We start from the raw sequence: 18,441 nt of genomic DNA, 5'->3' as shown, positions 1-18,441 counted from the left end.
AAATAGAGCTGCAGTGAACATTGTGGTACATGACTCTTTTTTTTTTTTTGTGGTACATGGGCCTCTCACTGTTGTGGCCTCTCCCGCTGTGGAGCACAGGCTCCGGACGCACAGGCCCAGCGGCCATGGCTCACTGGCCCAGCCGCTCCGCAGCATGTGGGATCCTCCCGGACTGGGGCACAAACCCACGTCCCCTGCATTGGCAGGTGGACTCCCAACCACTGCGCCACCAGGGAAGCCTGGTACATGACTCTTTTTGAATTATGGTTTTCTCAGGGTATATGCCCAGTAGTGGGATTGCTGGGTCGTATGGCAGTTCTATTTTTAGCTTTTTAAGGAACCTTTGTACTGTTCTCCATAGTGGCTGTATCAATTTACATTCCCACCAACAGTGCAAGAGGGTTCCCTTTTCTCCACACCCTCTCCAGCATTTATTGTTTGTAGATTTTTTGATGATGGCCATTCTGACCGGTGTGAGGTAATACCTCATTGTAGTTTTGATTTGCATTTCTCTAATGATTAGTGATGTTGAGCATCCTTTCATGTGTTTGTTGGCAATCTGTATATCTTCTTTGGAGAAATGTCTATTTAGGTCTTCTGCCAATTTTTGGATTGGGTTGTTTGTTTTTTTGATATTGAGCTGCATGAACTGCTTGTAAATTTTAGAGATTAATCTTTTGTCAGTTGCTTCATTTGCATATATTTTCTCCCATTCTGAGGGTTGTCTTTTTGTCTTGTTTATGGTTTCCTTTGTTGTGCAAAAGCTTTTAAGTTTCATTAGGTCCCATTTGTTTATTTTTGTTTTTATTTCCATTTCTCTAGGAGGTGCGTCAAAAAGTATCTTGCTGTGATTTATGTCATAGAGTGTTCTGCCTATGTTTTCCTCTAAGAGTTTTATAGTGTCTGGCATTACACTTAGGTCTTTAATCCATTTTGACTTTATTTGTATAATTCTCTTAATTGCTGAATTAGATTTGCTAATATTTTGTTGAAGACTTTTGCATCTAAGTTTATGGGAGATAATGGTCTGCAGTTTACTTTTTTTTATACTGTATTTGTTAGGTTCAGAAGTGGTCTCTCTTTTTTTTTCTTGAAAGATTTATGTAAAATTGGTGTTAAGTGTTTAAGTATTTGACAAGGTTGTCCAGTGGAAGCATCTGGGCTTGGAGAGTTCTTTTTCAAGACCTTTTTAATTACAAATCCAATTTCTTTAATAATTATAGAACTGTTCAGTTTATCAGTTGAGTTTTGGTGGTTTGTAGTTTTCAAGGAATTGGCCCATTTCTTCTAAGTGGTTGAATTTATGAGCATTATGAACAATATTATAAAATCACTTTCAGTATTTTTTCTCCTTTTGTTGGTTGTGGGGTCTGTATTGACATTCTGTATTTTGTTACTGATACTGGTGATTTGTGCCTTCTTACTCGGTAGTTGTCAGTCTTAACTAGAGGTTTATCAATTGTTTTTCCAAAATAAAGCTCTTCGTTTCACTGCTTTTTTCCCCTCTGTTCTTTGCCTGTTTTTAATTTCATTGATTTCTGATTGTGTATTTATTCTTTCCTTTCTTCTGCTTGTTTTAGGTTTCTTTTGCTCTTCTTTTTCTAGGTTCATGAAGTAAAAACTTAGATTTTTAATTTGAGATCTTTCCTCTTTCCTAATCTAAGCAGTTAGTGCTCTGATTTCCCTCTCAGCACTGCTTTAGCTGAATCTCACAAAAGTTGACATGTTGTATTTTCATTTTCATTTATCTATGTATTTCACTGTTCCCTTTGAGACTTCTTTGTTGACCCATCAGTTATTTAGAAGTATGTTTAATTTCTAAGTGTTTAAAGGGTCTCCTGCTATCTTTCTATTATTGATTTCTAATTTTATTCCATTATAGTCAGACATGTTCTGTGTGTTATTTCAATACTTTTAAATTTGTTGAGGTTTTTGTTTGTTTTGTGTTTGTTGGGTTTTGATCCAGGATATAGTGTACTGCAGAGAATGTTTCATGAGTGCTTGAAAAGCGTTTGTATTAATCTTTCATAGGTAGAGTGTTCTATAAATGTCAGTTAGATCTTTTGGTTGATGGTGTTACTCAGTTCTTCTATATCTTTGATGATTTTTTTCCTCTAGTACCTCTGTCAGTTGCTAAGAGTGGCGTATTAAATTCCTCAACTGTATTTGTGGATTTGTTTGTCTCTCCTTTTAGCTTTATCATTTCTTGTTTTATGTATTTTGAAGCTCTTTTGTTTAGTGTGTACACTTTTAGGATTACTGTGTTTTCTTGGTGGATTGATCATTTTAATATCCCTCTGGGCCCCTCATAATTTTTTTGCTCTTAAGTCTATTTTATCCAATATTAATATAGCCAATACTGCTCTTTTTTTAATGTTTGCATGATGTATTGTTTTTCCATCCTTTTTTTTTTTAACCTGTATTTCATTATTTTGAAATGAGTTTCTTTAGACTGGTTTTTAGCTGGTAAATTTAGACCATTCATATTTAAGTAATTATTGATGTGTCAGGGCTTAGAACCCAGATTATTTTTGACTCATAGAATTCTTCTTACATCCTTAACCGTTCATCAATAACCACAAAACACAAGTCAAATGAATTTCTTTGTTTCTTTTTCTTTTTTTCTTCACGGCATGGTGACTGGGTCCTAAGAGAAGTGTTTCCCAAAAGTGATCAATCCAAGAGGCCCATGTGGAAGCTACAAGGCTTCTTAAGACCCAGCTTCAGGTCTTCAGTCCCAGAATGCCATTTATGCCACATTCTGTTGGTCACACAGTGCCAGACCAAATTCAGTGTGGGAGGTGACTGCACAAGGGTAAGAATACAAGGCGGTGAGGATCATTGGAAGCTGTCTTGGATACTGACTGCCACTACCACTAATTCATATGCTAGAGTTGAAATCAGAATCATGGACTATAACTCACCGGTTAGCTAGCTAATCACTTTGGGACTCAACTTTATCATTTGTAGGCTGAGGAGGCTGGACTAGATGACCACTTATGTCCCTTCTGACTTTATAATTCTCTATTTCTCAGAGTATCTTTATATCTTTTTTCCCCAGCTTTATTGAGGTATAATTAAAATTGTATATATTTAAGGTATGTAGCTTGATGGTTTGATATACATATACATTGTGAAATAAATATTCACCATGTTCAAGCTACTTAACATATCCATCACCCCACATAGTTACTGTTTTCTTTCTTTCTTTCATCAAATGGATTTCTTAACTTGTTTATTATCACATTACCATTTTGCCACCATGTAAAAGGAAAGACTTAACCATTGTTCCAGTAATCTCTGAACTACTCTAGATCTCAGTTTGACAAACTAATGTGGTTACCCTTGGTCCCAGAAGCCGCCAGTATCTAATATTAGAGTGTTTATAGATTATTATAGGTATAGCCAGGCCTGGGTGAATGATCTGGATCACTAAAGAAGCTAGAAACCTTATCCCAGTTGATCAGTACCAAAAGGACTTGACATTGGCTAGATTATTTCACACACTCTTCTTTCTGAAAAAGTAAAGATCTGCCAATAAGACTTTTCCTTTCCAATGTATGTATGTTTTGACTATTAAAAAAAATTGATCATATTTTAGGTCAGTAGTTTATTCATTGCTATAATGAGCCTTGCTAAGCCTCCCCCAACATCAGTTTTACCTGAATAACCTGCCCCCCAAAAATCATAACTTGTTTGAAAAACAGTAAGATACCAGTAGGACTGCATCCTGTTGTGTTCTCCTGAGTTCCTTGTACCTGCATATCTGTGCCAAGATCCTTACTTAACCTCAGTCCTGTCGTAGTAAGCACTAGAATGAACTGACAGTTTATCCGGATATTTTAAACAGAGGCCCCATTCATTCGAATGACTCCTTCCCAAGGGGAACACTTTGAATGATAATACTTTATTTTAGTTTATTCAGGTATTTTGAAGGGTGTCCTTACTGTATAATCACACTTTATATACTATCCTTTAAAATTATTCCTGACAGTTATAATTCATTGTAGGAAGGTAAAGTATATGATTTATGGCCTTGATTAAGATGTGGTTTATGGATTCCAAATCATAGTTACCACTGTACTGTATGCCTTTGGCTCCCTGTGGCATGATCTTCTTGAAGCAGTGTTAAGTGTTTATTTCCATGTTTATTCTCCCATATGGATTGGAGGATGAGACCTCTTTTTCGTCTTTATGTCCCCTATACCTGGCATCCTGCAAATATATAGTAAGCTTATTGTATGAAATGAGGCTGGTGTATGGGACAGACTGAGCTTTGGCCCTACTTAAGTCAGAGTCCTGTTTTGATAGACTAATTGAGGAGTTTTGCTCTATAATAATGGATAGAACAATAATGACTAGAAATTATTTTGGACAGCATTGTTTAAAGTTCATTTCAGTGACAACACTAAAGCTTGCCAAACAAATTTTACAAGTACCTTTTGGCTTATCATGTGTTTGACCAAATTCTTTATATTCATTTCATCTTGTTTAATTCCTATAAGCTATTTTCAAGTGGAGTCCATAGGGGAGGAAATATGAATCGCTTACCCAATGAAACGTCCCTGTCACTGATTTTTCACATGTATTCAAACTAACCAGTTACACAAAAATAAATTAGTGGCAATGATTGAATATTTAGGCATAGGATGAATAGCTGTAAAATAAAGTCCTGGTCCTGTGTTTGAAATTTTCAACATGTGCCTTATTAGTAAAAGAATTACAAGTTCAGCAATAGATTTCACCTGAGAAAAGAGATGTGGATAGAGAGCATCCTTGTATATTATAATTTTGATTTTTATTTACATTGTGAACTATGACAAAACTTTTGGGAAAAGGAAGAGGTAATGGGATTTATTAAAGTTTCTATTAGAATGTAGTATGATTACCATTAAATTATGTCTTTTGTTTTTATGTGAGCTAGGTAATAAAGCTTCTAGGTTAAAGTTTAGATTTTGCACTCATTTAACCAAACATTACTTTTTGGAAATGTTTTAATGATCACTGTGTCTCTTTCTGAGACTAGTTTAAGGAAATAAAGCTTCCTACTTCCTTAGGAAAAAGACTTATTTGAGGTCTGACATCTTACACTAATGTATTTACCCTCTTATTGATTGGGTTTCCCAGTCATCTCTTTGATTTTTTTTCTTTTTCTATGATTTGATATGTTACAGTCCTTCTTCAAACGATGGATTTTTAAGTCCAGAAATATCCTCCAAAATAAAGATTCCTGTTTTTAATCCTGTAGTGTCTGTGTTCAGGAGGAATAGACAGAGGTAGAAGTTCACATTCAGAGGGGTGCCAGGTTGGTAATTTGGATCAAACTGCATGGGGAGAATAATCTCTCTCCTAAAATGAAGCACAAGGATAAGTAATAACTTTTTATGCATGATAAGCATCAAAAATATGAGCCTGCTGGTCTTTGCTTTTCATTTTTCTTTACCTCTGTCTTTCAGTGAGAACCTCCTGCAGTGTGCGCACGATGTGATCAATAACTCAATAACTTTTTTCATGCAGTAATTATCTCCGTGTGATATTATCTGAACACTGTTTTTCTTTATTACTCAAAAGATGCAGGAGATATTTATATAACCAGCTGATCCCATTTTGTATAAAGGTGCTTTGTGACAGCAGGAGAAATAGTTTATTTTAAATAGCCTTTTTAAATAAATGCTCTATGAAAAGCTTTTCGAGTTAATTTTTGCTTGGCATGAGAAGGTGATTACCAAAAAGGTTTAGATGTAAAACTTGTACTTTGTATATTTTACATTATGATAGTCATTCTTTCTAACTTATAATAAACACAATTAAAATTAAAATATTGAACAATTTAACATAACAGTAATTTTTTTCTGATTCCTCTAAATCATTTTATATATTTTCAGAGGTATGAGCTAAATGCGTAAGTTCTACCATTTCTGCATGTCTCACAGAGATTCTCATTATAGGCAGAGATCCTGCAAGAGTCCCGGATGATGATCCCAGATTGCCAGCGCAGGTTGGAAGCTGCATATACTGATCTTCTGCAGTTAGTAGTAAGTAATACTTATCTGTCTTATGTTTCAATTTTTTTTCAATCTAATACACGAAAGGCCAAAATTTTAAATGTTTAACACTGAAAGCTAGTTGGTGACATTTTGTTTACTTGCTCAGTGTACCAGTTTATTTTTAAATAATTAATGGAGTTTAAGTGGTGTTTTAAGTTATACCTCCAGTAAAAGTACTGTGTCTAACATGTTTATTTATTTAAACTTAGTTAATTAAATATATTTGAGTTATCATGGTAGGTATTCATAGTACTAATACTGTCCAGCAATATCTTAAATGATTTGGTTTTCACACATAAAGATCTTTTTTGACACATTAAAGGTGAGTAGTCTGTTTGAAATTTTAAAAGATCCAAATGTTTCAAATGAATTTGGGCTCTTTTAAGAAGGATTTGGAATTCTTTCCAATTCAAACCTAAATCGATCTGAGAGAGTAAAGAAAACCCTGTACAGTAATATTTAGGCAGTCCTCTCATATTAACTTGGAGCTGTATAACACTCTTATCATACTTGCTGGTATAAATGTCTTGTGATACAGTGGCAAAATCATTTTAAAAAGCGTTCTAAGAAAAATATGAAGTCATCTTCTTTTTTATTTCTTAATAGAGGTAAAAGCATAACACTATATACCAGCCCATTATTATTGCTGTTTGATGATAATCTGATGAATTCTATCATTTCCTTTATTAACCTCATTTTATGTTTCTAATTCTTGAGCTAATATCAATTACCAGCTACATAGCTGTCTCCTGATTCATAGTTTTCCCTATATAACAAAAGTAGTGTGAGGCTTTTTCAGTATGATCATGTATATGTATTCTTGGAAAGAGTGACATTTGTTTTCCCACCAAAATAATATTAGGACTAAATCTGTAGGAAAAAAGAGAGGAATACTTACATTTTACTTTACTTTTGACACAGAACTCATATTTATCTATAGGAACATTTTAAAAGCAGGAAAACTCTCTTTAAAGCCAAAAATGAAGCTATGGTTAAAAGACAGATGAAATAAAAGATAGATGAAAGCAGGAAATAATTACTCTATTAAAATATTACCTAAAACAAAAGCATCATTTGTATTTCCTGAAAATTGAAATGCTTTTTTCTCTCATGAATGTACATTGTAGCTGAGAAAGTAATAGAAACTGCTTGAAAAAAATAATATTGTCTTTGAATGATATATTTGTGTGTGTGAAGATATATTCAGCAACGTCTGTACCCTCGAAGAGCTTATATATATATCGTTTTTGGGTTTTGTTGTTGTTGTTGTTGTTTTGCGGTACGCAGGCCTCTCACTGTTGTGGCCTCTCCCGTTGCGGAGCACAGGCTCCGGACGTGCAGGCTCAGCGGCCATGGCTCATGGGCCCAGCCGCTCCGCGGCATGTGGGATCCTCCCGGACCGGGGCACGAACCTGCGTCCCCCGCATCAGCAGGCGGACTCTCAACCACTGCGCCACCAGGGAAGCCCGAAGAGCTTATATTTTCTGACAGAGAACAAAGACATAGTTCAGGTGTAATACAGAAGTTTAAGAAATTCTTACTTGTAGTCTTAATTAAGCAAATCCTCAGTCTTTTTTGCTTTAAAATTTCATACTAAATACATATACACACACTTTATTCCCTCTGCCCTGTAACTGTTTGTATATATCCATCTTTTATTGCCTTGAATTGCTATCGCTTTATTTATTTATTAAAAAATCAAAATTTGCTATGCACAGTGACTTAGATGATACTATTTCATTTCTCTGTTACTGTTACAATATGTTAGTAAAAGTTTTCTGTATAAAATACCAAGGAAAGACTCAATCTTTAATTGAGTCTTTAATCAGAAAATGAAAGCTGTCAGGCTGTTTCCTTGTAGTAGTGTATATAATACTCAATACCAAGCAGACAGTTCACTTTTCTGCTTCAAAGATTGTACTTAACTCTGGTGTGACACCAGTAGCCTTCTTTGTCATTGTGAGTAGTTGGAGGATTATTTTGGTCTGAATGTCATCATATGTATAACACACTAGTAAATAATTTTTTACTTTTTGTGCATTACTAATAATAACTCCATTTGTATGGTGATGTGTTGACAAAGTGAGAATACAATGTTTTAAAATTTTTTCTGAGGTTTTAATTTAATTACTTAATGCCAGTAGCTTTAGATGACCGTGTTTTTCACTTATTGTATGAGTATATACAATGAAACAAAAGCAAACCTGTTATTTCCTCCCTTACCTGTAATGAAAGAACAGAATTCTTCTTCAGAAATCTGTGGAATGATACTATATTTAGGTGAGGCTTGGGATCCGTTTTGTTTTAATTTTTGAGCTGCTTATGTTGATGGTTTCTAATATCTGAGTAATTAAAGTACTGAAGTTCGAGAAGAATAAACCTAATTTTTATTATATTTAATTTCAGGAGAGTGAAAAAGACTTGGAAGAAGCTGAGGAATATAAGGAGGCACGTTCAGTACTGGATTCAGTGAAGTTAGAAGCCTGAAGGTTTTCTATACAGGGTGTTTTTTTGCATTAAGTCCTGGGATCCATTCCACAATTCATTATTTTTGACCACTGCTATGTGTTCAAGTAGTATGAGAATGTAATTCTTTTTGTGCAGTGCATATGTTTTTCTTTGCCTGATTTAATGTGTCAAATAAATGAGTTCATCTAATAAAATTGCTTCTTTCCTACTTTACAGTGTATTTTAATGAACCTTTTATCATTAAGTCATAGCCACTTTTGACGGAGAATTAAAATCTGTTAGGTCCTATTTAAGTCTAGATATTTTGCTGCTTAAGCATGGATTAAGTTAAAAATAGGTTACTTTTTTTTTTTAAGATAAAAATCCACACTTTGAATATTTTATTCTGAGTAGGATACAACTCCCAGGTAAGAAAGTAAGAACCTCTCTGTGGATACAGCCTTACATACTTATTTCTTCACAGTGAAAGTCCAACATTTCCATCACTATGAACTAATGAGAAACATATAAATCCTCTTTCAGAAAGTCAGATTTATACAGAAAATACCAACCATTTAGAGCTTCAAGAATAAGATTCTTATGAACAATAAAGAATTGTATTTTAAAGGAATAATGGCTGTTGCCAGTGGTGTGCTGGGAAATGTTTAATGGCTTTTCAAAATGGGAAGGGAACCTCTGGTTTGTAGCTTTTGCTGATTTCTGTAGTGTAAATACTCTCACTGTGACTGATTTCAAGCGACTAATGTGACATCAGCCAAACAGAGCTGGGAAGATACAAGTCAGCTATAGCATGCACTGGCCATAGCCAAACCTGGATTGTCTTGGTTGACAAGAAAAGGGTATTGTTGCGTCACAAAGCTTTTTCCCAGTACTACTGTAAATCCATAACCTAATCATTTCAATTTATTTCCCAAAGATAAATGACAACTTTAGTTTTCTTATATTTCTAGAAAATGTATATGAGCTTTATGTCACCAACCTGAGCCATGATCTAATGAACCAAACTAGTAATAATAACATTTAAACTTTAAAGCTCATAATTGAAAAAATAAGAGAACTTGAATTTTTGCTGCTATAAAATACATACATGTAGTATGGTGGGTCTGATTTTGGAAGTTGCAAATGATCACTAGAAACTATAACATTTCTTGAATCTGTCCAAAAGATCAAAGAGAAAAATAATACTATTCTTTCCTAATGTTATTTCTGAAGGCTACTCTGTTTTAAAACACAGAATGTATCATTTATAAAATAAAACTTTTACACATTCAGAAAATTACTTCATCAGAGAATAACATATCTGAAGCATTTCTAAATTGAAATGTCATTTAAAAACATATTACAGGGGGCTTCCTTGGTGGCGCAGTGGTTGAGAATCTGCTTGCCGATGCAGGGGATGCGGGTTCGTGCCCCGGTCTGGGAAGATCCCACATGCCGCGGAGCGGCTGGGCCCGTGAGCCATGGCCGCTGAGCCTGCGCGTCCTGAGCCTGTGCTCCGCAACCAGAGAGGCCACAACAGTGAGAGGCCCGCGTACCGCAAAAAAAAAATTAAATAAATAAAATAAATAAAAAAATAAAAACATATTACAGGGATAGAGACGGTGGGAGGGAGACGCAGGAGGGAGGAGATATGGGGATATATGTATATGTATAGCTGATTCAGTTGGTTATAGAGCAGAAACTAACACACCATTGTAAAGCAATTATACTCCAATAAAGATGTTAAAAAAAACATATTACATGCCATTTTTAAAGTATTTGAGGTAGAAGAGGGGACAAGTGAGGAAATAAAAATTATAATTACAATGTAAAATTTGATACTAAGTTTCACTATTAGAGATTTGAGTACCAGGAGAATTGAACTCTTCAGATTTAGATTATTTTGTGGTTGGTATTAAGAACAGAACAGGTGGGCCTTTTCTGGTTTGTGGCTTATTTTTTTGTTTTTGGCATATTGAGTTTTTAAATATTTTATTATTTTTCGGGCCTCCCTGGTGGCGCAGTGGTTGAGAGTCTGCCTGCCGATGCAGGGGACACGGGTTCGTGCCCCGGTCCGGGAAGATCCCACATGCCGTGGAGCGGCTGGGCCCGTGAGCCATGGCCGCTGAGCCTGCGCGTCCGGAGCTGTGCTCCGTAACGGGAGAGGCCACAACAGTGAGAGGCCCGTGTACCACAGAAAAAAAAATAAATAAATAAAATTTATTATTTTAATGTAAAATATCTCATTTCATCCTTCTGCCAAATACATGAATATCATATATATTCATAGCAAATGGTTTCCTTATCAGTTAAAACTTGAAGAGAACATATCTCCCTCCTGAGAAAAGTAATACTGAAGGGTAAGTTTTGCAGCCATGACCCAGATCTTGGTTACTGAAAAAATTATTGTCTTGCCAAAAAGCCTAAGAAAGAAGAAATCAACAATGTAGATGAAAAGAAATATATCATTAGAGAATTCCTATCTCAACTACTATAGATTTTATACTGGCTCTCTCCAGGTATTGATGAGAAGCAGCAAGAAGCTTAACATTCTGGGAAGGCTTATTCCTGAGAATTTTGACACATTCCACTTGTTTTTGTGGCCAAGAGGCACATTAAGAACAGTTATAATCGCTTTAGCATTGATTTGTTTTTTAAGCTTTTATTTAGAACCTTACACTGTGTAACAATAAGTAGAAATTCCCTAAAGTAATGTTGCCCTTTTTCTCCCTGTACCAATACCTGACCCCCATTAACATACAGCAGTTGCTCAATTAACATTTGTAGAATAAGTGAAAAGCAAAAACATGTCTAACTTCTAGAGTGAGACAAAGAATGCCGTGACAAAATACATTTAATACAATGCTTTTCAAACTGTTTTGACCACAAAGCACGATAAGAAACACATTTTTTGTTGTGACCCAGTGCATATATATATGGGGGTCCATATATACATAAAATAAAAAGCATCCTTAATATGTACAATTCCTCAGATGTTTTCTATTCTCTTTCATCTGATCATGACCACCTGCTACTGGGTTGCCTTAATATAATAAAGTAATATAAAATTTATATAAAATTCTCATATATATAAACTCATATATATATATATATACCATATAGATATAGATATATATAAACTTCTTTGATATATAGCTATCAACTTCTTAGGTCTCAGAGCAGTTGTCTCAGTGAATGTGTGCAAATTTACACACATTGCAGGCATGAATTGTCATGGTAATATGTAATTATTTAACATTTGTTAGGTGCCCTTAGTCCTTGCACAGACCAATACAATGGCATCCATAGATTAGACAGGCAAAACAAAGACAAATGGCAGAATCAAGTAGTAAACCTAATTTTTCTGTTTTTTTTTGTATAGCAAAGGTCACATCATTTCTAAGTAAGTAAGAATGTACATAGGATAAACAGACATAACATATGGAATGAGTAAAGTGACCAAATCCAGGCTGATTTTAATGCCATTGGGAGGATTCCCAAGTTTCGGCATTTTCACTTGGACATGTCTAATAGGGATTCAGTCCTAGTAAATCAGAGTACTCTCCCAAAGTCCTGGAGCTTTCTGGCTGGGTTTTTGGGACATTCACATTTTGGATGAGTATTAACATCTCCAGAACTAGATCGTCCTTCCTTTATCCTATTTTGTACCATCTGGATAAGTCATGTAAACAGCTACTTGGGAGGATTAAAAAAAAAAAGTGATAAGCACGTGTTTATGAGTAATGAAAGCTGGTTATAGCAATATATTGAAATGTTCATTTCACTTTTCTTGAATTTCTGGTGAGGAACAATCAAAGCCTAATATTTAAAAATTGTCTCTACGCCTGTACCTGTGCACTGAATCACTTCCAAATTGAGCAGTCAAACCTGGTTAATCTAAATTACTTTGCAAACTTCATTACATTACTTGGCTTTTAAAAAATCCTATCAAATTTAATAAGGACATATCCTACAGCTGGTTATCACTTTAATCTTATTATTTGGTCATTTAAATAAACCAAGGACAGATTAATCCTTTCCTTGATGGTGAGTTAGGGCCTTTAAATGTCAGTGTAAACTTGATAGTATGTGAGCAAGAGCTGTGAAGCATTTGACATTAAAGGGTTAATCAGATAATTTAGTCCTTGAGACTCGTTTGAGTGCTTTAGCTGGAAAGAAATTGAATGCTTTAGAAATGGTGCAGTATGAAACAAGTTTTAAGTATTAGAGTACTTGAAATTTTCAAGAGTGCTTCTACATTGCACTTCACTGTTAGTCTTATTGCTCTTATGAGAGGTATTTGTTCATGTATTAGACGGTTGCACAGAAAGCTATGATTAATTTATGTTACAGTAGATCTACACCCTTATATTTTTTGTGCTTTCTGTTGACTGTTGGATAGGTGACAAGGTGCTTTCAAAGTCTTGGGGGCAATATATGTCACCAAAGATTAATATTTTTTTTTTTTTTTTTTTTTTCTTTTTGCGGTATGCGGGCCTCTCACTGTTGTGGCCTCTCCCGTTGCGGAGCACAGGCTCCGGACGCGCAGGCCCAGCGGCCATGGCTCACGGGCCCAGCCGCTCCGCGGCATATGGGATCCTCCCAGACCGGGGCACGAACCCGTATCCCCTGCATCGGCAGGCGGACTCTCAACCACTGCGCCACCAGGGAGGCCCCAAGATTAATATTTTTAATGCTCAAAAAGACTTTTCAAATTAATAAGAAAAAATTCCTAGTACAAAAGATAAAGGATGAAAACAGAGTTCACAAAAAAATAAGTGTGAATGAATGGGTTTTTTTTTAAGATGAATACCTGTTGACTAGGTATGATAAGGTACTAGCCAATGAGCTTAGATAAAAGGATGAAATAAATAAACTGGAAAAGAGGCATTATTTACATGATATGCAGTTGATAAGGTATGTATTGATACCAGGAAAACACAAGGACATGATCTGTAAAATAATTAGAAGCATTGAGGAAATTAAAGTGGGTAGCTACACAATGAATATATAAAACGGTAATGGGTTGAATTATGTGCTCCAAAAAGATACGTTGAAATCCTAACCCCCGGTACCTCAGAATATGACCTTATTTGGAAATAGGGTCCTTGCAGATTTCATCAGTTAAGATGAGGTCACACTAGTGAGTAGGGTAGGCCCTTTATCTAGTATGACCGATGTGCTAATAAGACAACTTGAAGAAACAGTGAGAAGGCCACATGACAACATAGGCAGAGGGTGGAGTTATGCAGCTACAAGCCAAGGAATAGCAAGGTGGCACCAGAAGATATGAGAAAGGCATGGAATAGATTCTCCCTTAGATCCCTGGAGAGAGTATGGCTCTACCAACACGTTGATTCAGACTTCTAGCCTCCAGAACCGTGAGATAATAAATTCTGTTGTTTTAAGGCACTTAGTTTGTGGTACCTTTGTTACAGCAGTCTTAAAAAATGAATACATAGAACCCAAAAGCTTTTCTATATGCCAGCAGTAACCAAACATAATGGAAAAATAAATCCCTAAGAAGAGTCATAGAAGATGACATTTTAAAAAATGACTTGTACTACATATGGAAAGTTGATATTGTCAAAATGAGGTTTCTCTCTATGTCCATCTGTAAAGTCAATGAAATAAAATACAACATGGTTTGGAGAGAGGAGGGGAATGTTAGGAAATGATTCTAAAATGCAATTTAAAAAATTTTAACAGGAAAGAATATCTGGGAGGGGGATATGAAAAATACTAATGAGGGAAAACTAGCTCTGCTCAACATTAAAATTTACCAAGTTGTGATAATTAAATGTATGGTAAAAAATAGAAAATCAAAGAGAATATAGTCCAGAAGCAAGCCCAAATATATATATATATATATATATATATATATATATATATAAATTTAGCATATGATAAAGGATATTTCAGACTTATCAGAAAGATAGATTATTCAATAAATCGTATTAGGATAACCAGCTAATCATTTGAAGGAAAAATAAAGCTGGATTTCTATTTCACCTCTCACACCAAAGTAAATTTCAACAGATTCAAAACTTTTAATATAAAAAAGAATGGGTGAAACTAATAGATTAACAGAATTTTTAATTGATACTATGCAGTAAGAGTATAGGGAAATAGAAAATCTAATACGCTGTTGGTGAGAACATTTTAAAGATGGCAATTCTCCACAAATTAATATATAAATGTAATGTCACAATTCTCAAAATAGAGAGAAATAAATGGTGAGACTATGCAAGAAAATCTTGAAAATTGAGAATTGCTAAGGGGTAGAGGGGATAAGCGTAGCAGGTAGTGCAGTTGGATATTGAAACTTAAAATTACTGCATTTGAAACAGTGAAACCAGCACAACATTAAACTGTCAGTCAGTAGAATAGACTAGAAAACCCAAAGCCACCCTAAGTATGTGTATCAATACATAAGTACCTGATAGAGGTGGCATCTCAAGTTAGTGGTAAAAGGATGGATAATATATAAATGGAATTAGGAAAGTCTGAGAAGAATAAAAATCGATTTCTATCTCATTCCACACAACAAAATACAGCTTAAATAGATTAAAGAATTAAACTTACCTAACAAGCATTTCTTGAGCCTGTACTATTAGGCACTATTTTGAGGCTAGGATGCCATGGTGAGCAAGACAGACAAAGATCTCTGCTCTTGAGGAGTATACAACTCATGGATACTGACAATAAGTAAACAAGAAAATAGCAGTAATGTGTTCTGTGCATAGAATTAACATTAAATGATGCGCTAGAGAACAATTGGGTGATCAGGGAGGGCTTCCTGAGAGGTGACATTTGAGCTGAGCTCTGTATCAGAAAATCATATCCCAAGCAAAAAGGAACAACTAGTGTGAAACCCACGACAAAAAGGTGCTAGGGGTATTCTAAGAAGAGAACTAGTGGGGCAGGAGCCAAGTGAGTGATGGGGAAAGTAGTAGAAAATTTTGTGGGGCTTTGTAAGCTAAGGAAAGAAAGTAAGGTTTTATTCTAACGAGAGTCCACCAAGATTTTAACCCAGGGAGTGACATGCTTTAATTAGTATTGTTTAAAGATCTTGTTGTTCTGTAGAGACTGAGTCATACGAAGCAAACCAGTTTCTCCCCGGACTTCCCAAGTGTGCAGATCTCCCAGCAGGCTGCTGACAGCGCCCCCAGCTGGGCAGATTCCAGGGAGAAGCGCACAGCTGGCGTCTTCTCCTCCCCACTGAGGAATGTGGCTGTCAGCCCCACAGCCTCCTTTCCCCATCAGAAAGCCCCGAGGAGATGTAAAGCAGGGCCTCTGTAGGTGCTCTCATGGGTGGCCTCCTTTTTAAAGATTTAAGGTGTGAGTATCCTAGACGTGGTCACTCAGCCTTGGGTTGGCCTTGGGATGTCTGTGGCCTACTCTCCAGAGACTTATCTCAGCCTCGCAGGGCAGCTGACACCACTGCACTGATTCCTCCACCCTCCCCTCCCTCCAGACCCTTGGCAGAACATAGTTTAGTGTTCAGGTTAATTCCAGTTAGGGGTTGCTCTCTTCTGAATATCCACCTTTCACATCCACTTTCACCAAAGACAGAGATGTGGACATCCCAGGGATGGTGGGAAAATTATGATTTAGAGCCAAAGCTGCATACTTCTGTCAGGGGAAAGGCTACATTGAAAATGAAAGTATTGCATTGTTTATAAATAGGGAATTTAGCAAACTGTGTGGAGAGGAAATAGCTGGGCCTCTAGACAAAATGAGAGCAGTAGCTGCACGCTGATTTGTAACACGGGCACAGAATTAGAACCTATTCTTCATCCATTCATGATACAGCCATGCACTCAGCACCTGCTGGGTGCCAGGCACCATGCTAGGCTCTGGGAACGCAAAGTTGAGAAGCTCATGATCCGATAACTAATCCTTACAGTGTAGGGGACCAAGTGCTGTTATAAAGATCAATGTAATATTGAGATTTATAATAAGAAATACATATTCAAAAACAAAGTCATAGAAAAAGAGATCAGATTTGTGGTTACCAGAGATGAAGGAGGGTGGGAGGTAGGGGTGGGGGAAGAGAGAATTGGATAAGGACAGTCAAAGGTACAAGCTTCTAGTTTATAAGATAAATCAGTGCTGGTGATGTAATGTACAACATCATTAATATAACTAACATTGCTGTGTGTTATATATGAAAGTTGAGAGTATATCCTGGGAGTTCTCATCACAAGAAAAAAGATGTTTCTATTTCTTTAATTTTGTACTTGTATGAGATGATGGATATTTACTGGATTTAGTGTGATGGTCACTTCATGAAGTATGTAAATCTCATGCTGTATATCATAAACATATACAGTGTTATGTGTCAGTTATATCTCAATAAAACTGGAAGGGAAAAAAAACAATCATTGTTCCACCAGAAAAAGAAAGGTAGGAGGGAAGGGAGAGAGAGAGAGAAGGGAGGGAGGAAGGGAAAGAAAGAGAGAAGGAGAGAGAGAAAGAAAAAGAAGAAAAGAAAGAAGAAAGAAAGAAAGAAAAAAGAAAGAAAGAAGAAAGAGAGAGAAAAGAAAGAAAGAAAGGAAAGAAAAAAAGAAAAAGAAAAGGAAAGAGAAAAAGAAAGGAAGGAGAGAGGGAGGAAGAAAGGAGGGAAGGAAGAAAGAAAAAGATTTATTTGGTCTTCCTCCTGTTTCTGGCACAGAGCTCCTAAAACCCTTGAAATTCCCTAAGTGATAAGAGGGATAATATTCATAACAAGCCCCTTTCAATCACACCTGAGTTTGTGTTACTGCGGTGATTTTTGGAAAGCACAGACAGATGGGGCTGGTGCCAGGGGAGCCAACTGTGTGATTGGACAGTTGGAAATTTAGACCCAACCCCTGACTTCCAGGGTGGTGAGAGGGGCTGAATGATTTAACCAATGATGCCTGTGTAAGGAAGCCTCCATAAAAACTCAATAGGAGGAAAAAAAAAATCTCAATAGGAGAGCATTCTGAGAGCTTCTGTGTTGGTGAGCTCTTGGAGGTCGGGGAGAAGGCATGGAAGCTCTGAGCACTTTTCCCATACCTTGCCCTATGCATCTCTTCCATCTGGCTGTTCTTGAGTTAGATCGTTTTACAATAAACCAGTAATGTGGTAAGTAAAATATTTCTCTCAGTTTTGTGAGCCACTCTAACAAATTAATCAAACCCAAGGAAGGGGTTATTGGAACCTCCAATCTACAGTCGATTGGTAATAACCTGGGCTTGCAGTTGACCTCTGAAGTTCTGGAGTGGGGGCAGTCTTATAAGACTGAACCCGTAACCTGTGGGATATAATGTTACGTCCAGGTAGATAGTAACAGAATTGAGTTGAATTGTAGCACACCCAGCTGGTATCGGAGAACTTCTTGGTGGTATGTGTGGGGGAACCCACACATCGAAACTGGTGCCAGAATCGGAGTCATAGAAGGTCTTATTGGAGCCCAGAGGAGGGGACAAACAGAAACCTTTCAGTCTGGATTTTGTTTACTACACCACAACTATCCAAGTCATCTCAAGCAGGAAATAAAATGAAAAAACTGAAGAGAATTTTCCGAAGAGCCCTGGATTACATAGCATGTGTTCAGCTGCCAGTAACAGAACACTTGACCAATATTGATTGAAGCAATAAAGGTGATCAAGAGTCCCACACAACTAGAAATCTGGGGGTAGACGTTTCTGAGCTCAGAACAGCAGCTCAGTGATGTGATTTAGGGCTCAGGCCGTCTCGGTCTTTTTGGCTTTATCACTTTCAGCTGGTAGGTACTGTCTTCCCTCTGGTACCAGGATGGGTGCTGTCGCCCTGGTAAGCAAGTCATTTAAATTTCCTGGGTCTCCATTTCTCCTCTATCAAAATGAGAGATGTGATTAGATGATGAATAAGATGCCCCTCCCTTTTTTTCTTGGCAGTTAAGTTTTTAAATTTAATTTTTATTTTATATTGGCATATA

General features: G+C 36.3%; 1 protein-coding gene across 1 annotated transcript in view; it reads left to right on the top strand.

Annotated features, from left to right (window-relative positions):
* The window catches only part of TBCA (tubulin folding cofactor A), a 118,119-nt gene extending 109,395 nt beyond the window's left edge, over positions 1-8,724 (top strand). The window contains exons 3-4 of the mRNA XM_081231539.1: positions 5,949-6,035; positions 8,454-8,724. Of these exons, the coding sequence (XP_081087665.1) occupies positions 5,949-6,035; positions 8,454-8,534 (168 nt within the window). The 3' untranslated portion in view covers positions 8,535-8,724. The remainder of the gene's footprint in view (positions 1-5,948; positions 6,036-8,453) is intronic.
* The last annotated feature ends 9,717 nt before the right edge of the window (positions 8,725-18,441 follow it).

Source organism: Mesoplodon bidens, assembly GCF_964165515.1.
Source record: "Mesoplodon bidens genome assembly, chromosome: 4".
Classification (NCBI taxonomy): Eukaryota; Metazoa; Chordata; class Mammalia; order Artiodactyla; family Ziphiidae; genus Mesoplodon; species Mesoplodon bidens.
Note: the sequence above shows the minus strand (reverse complement) of the source record. Positions and strands in the feature narration are given on the sequence as shown.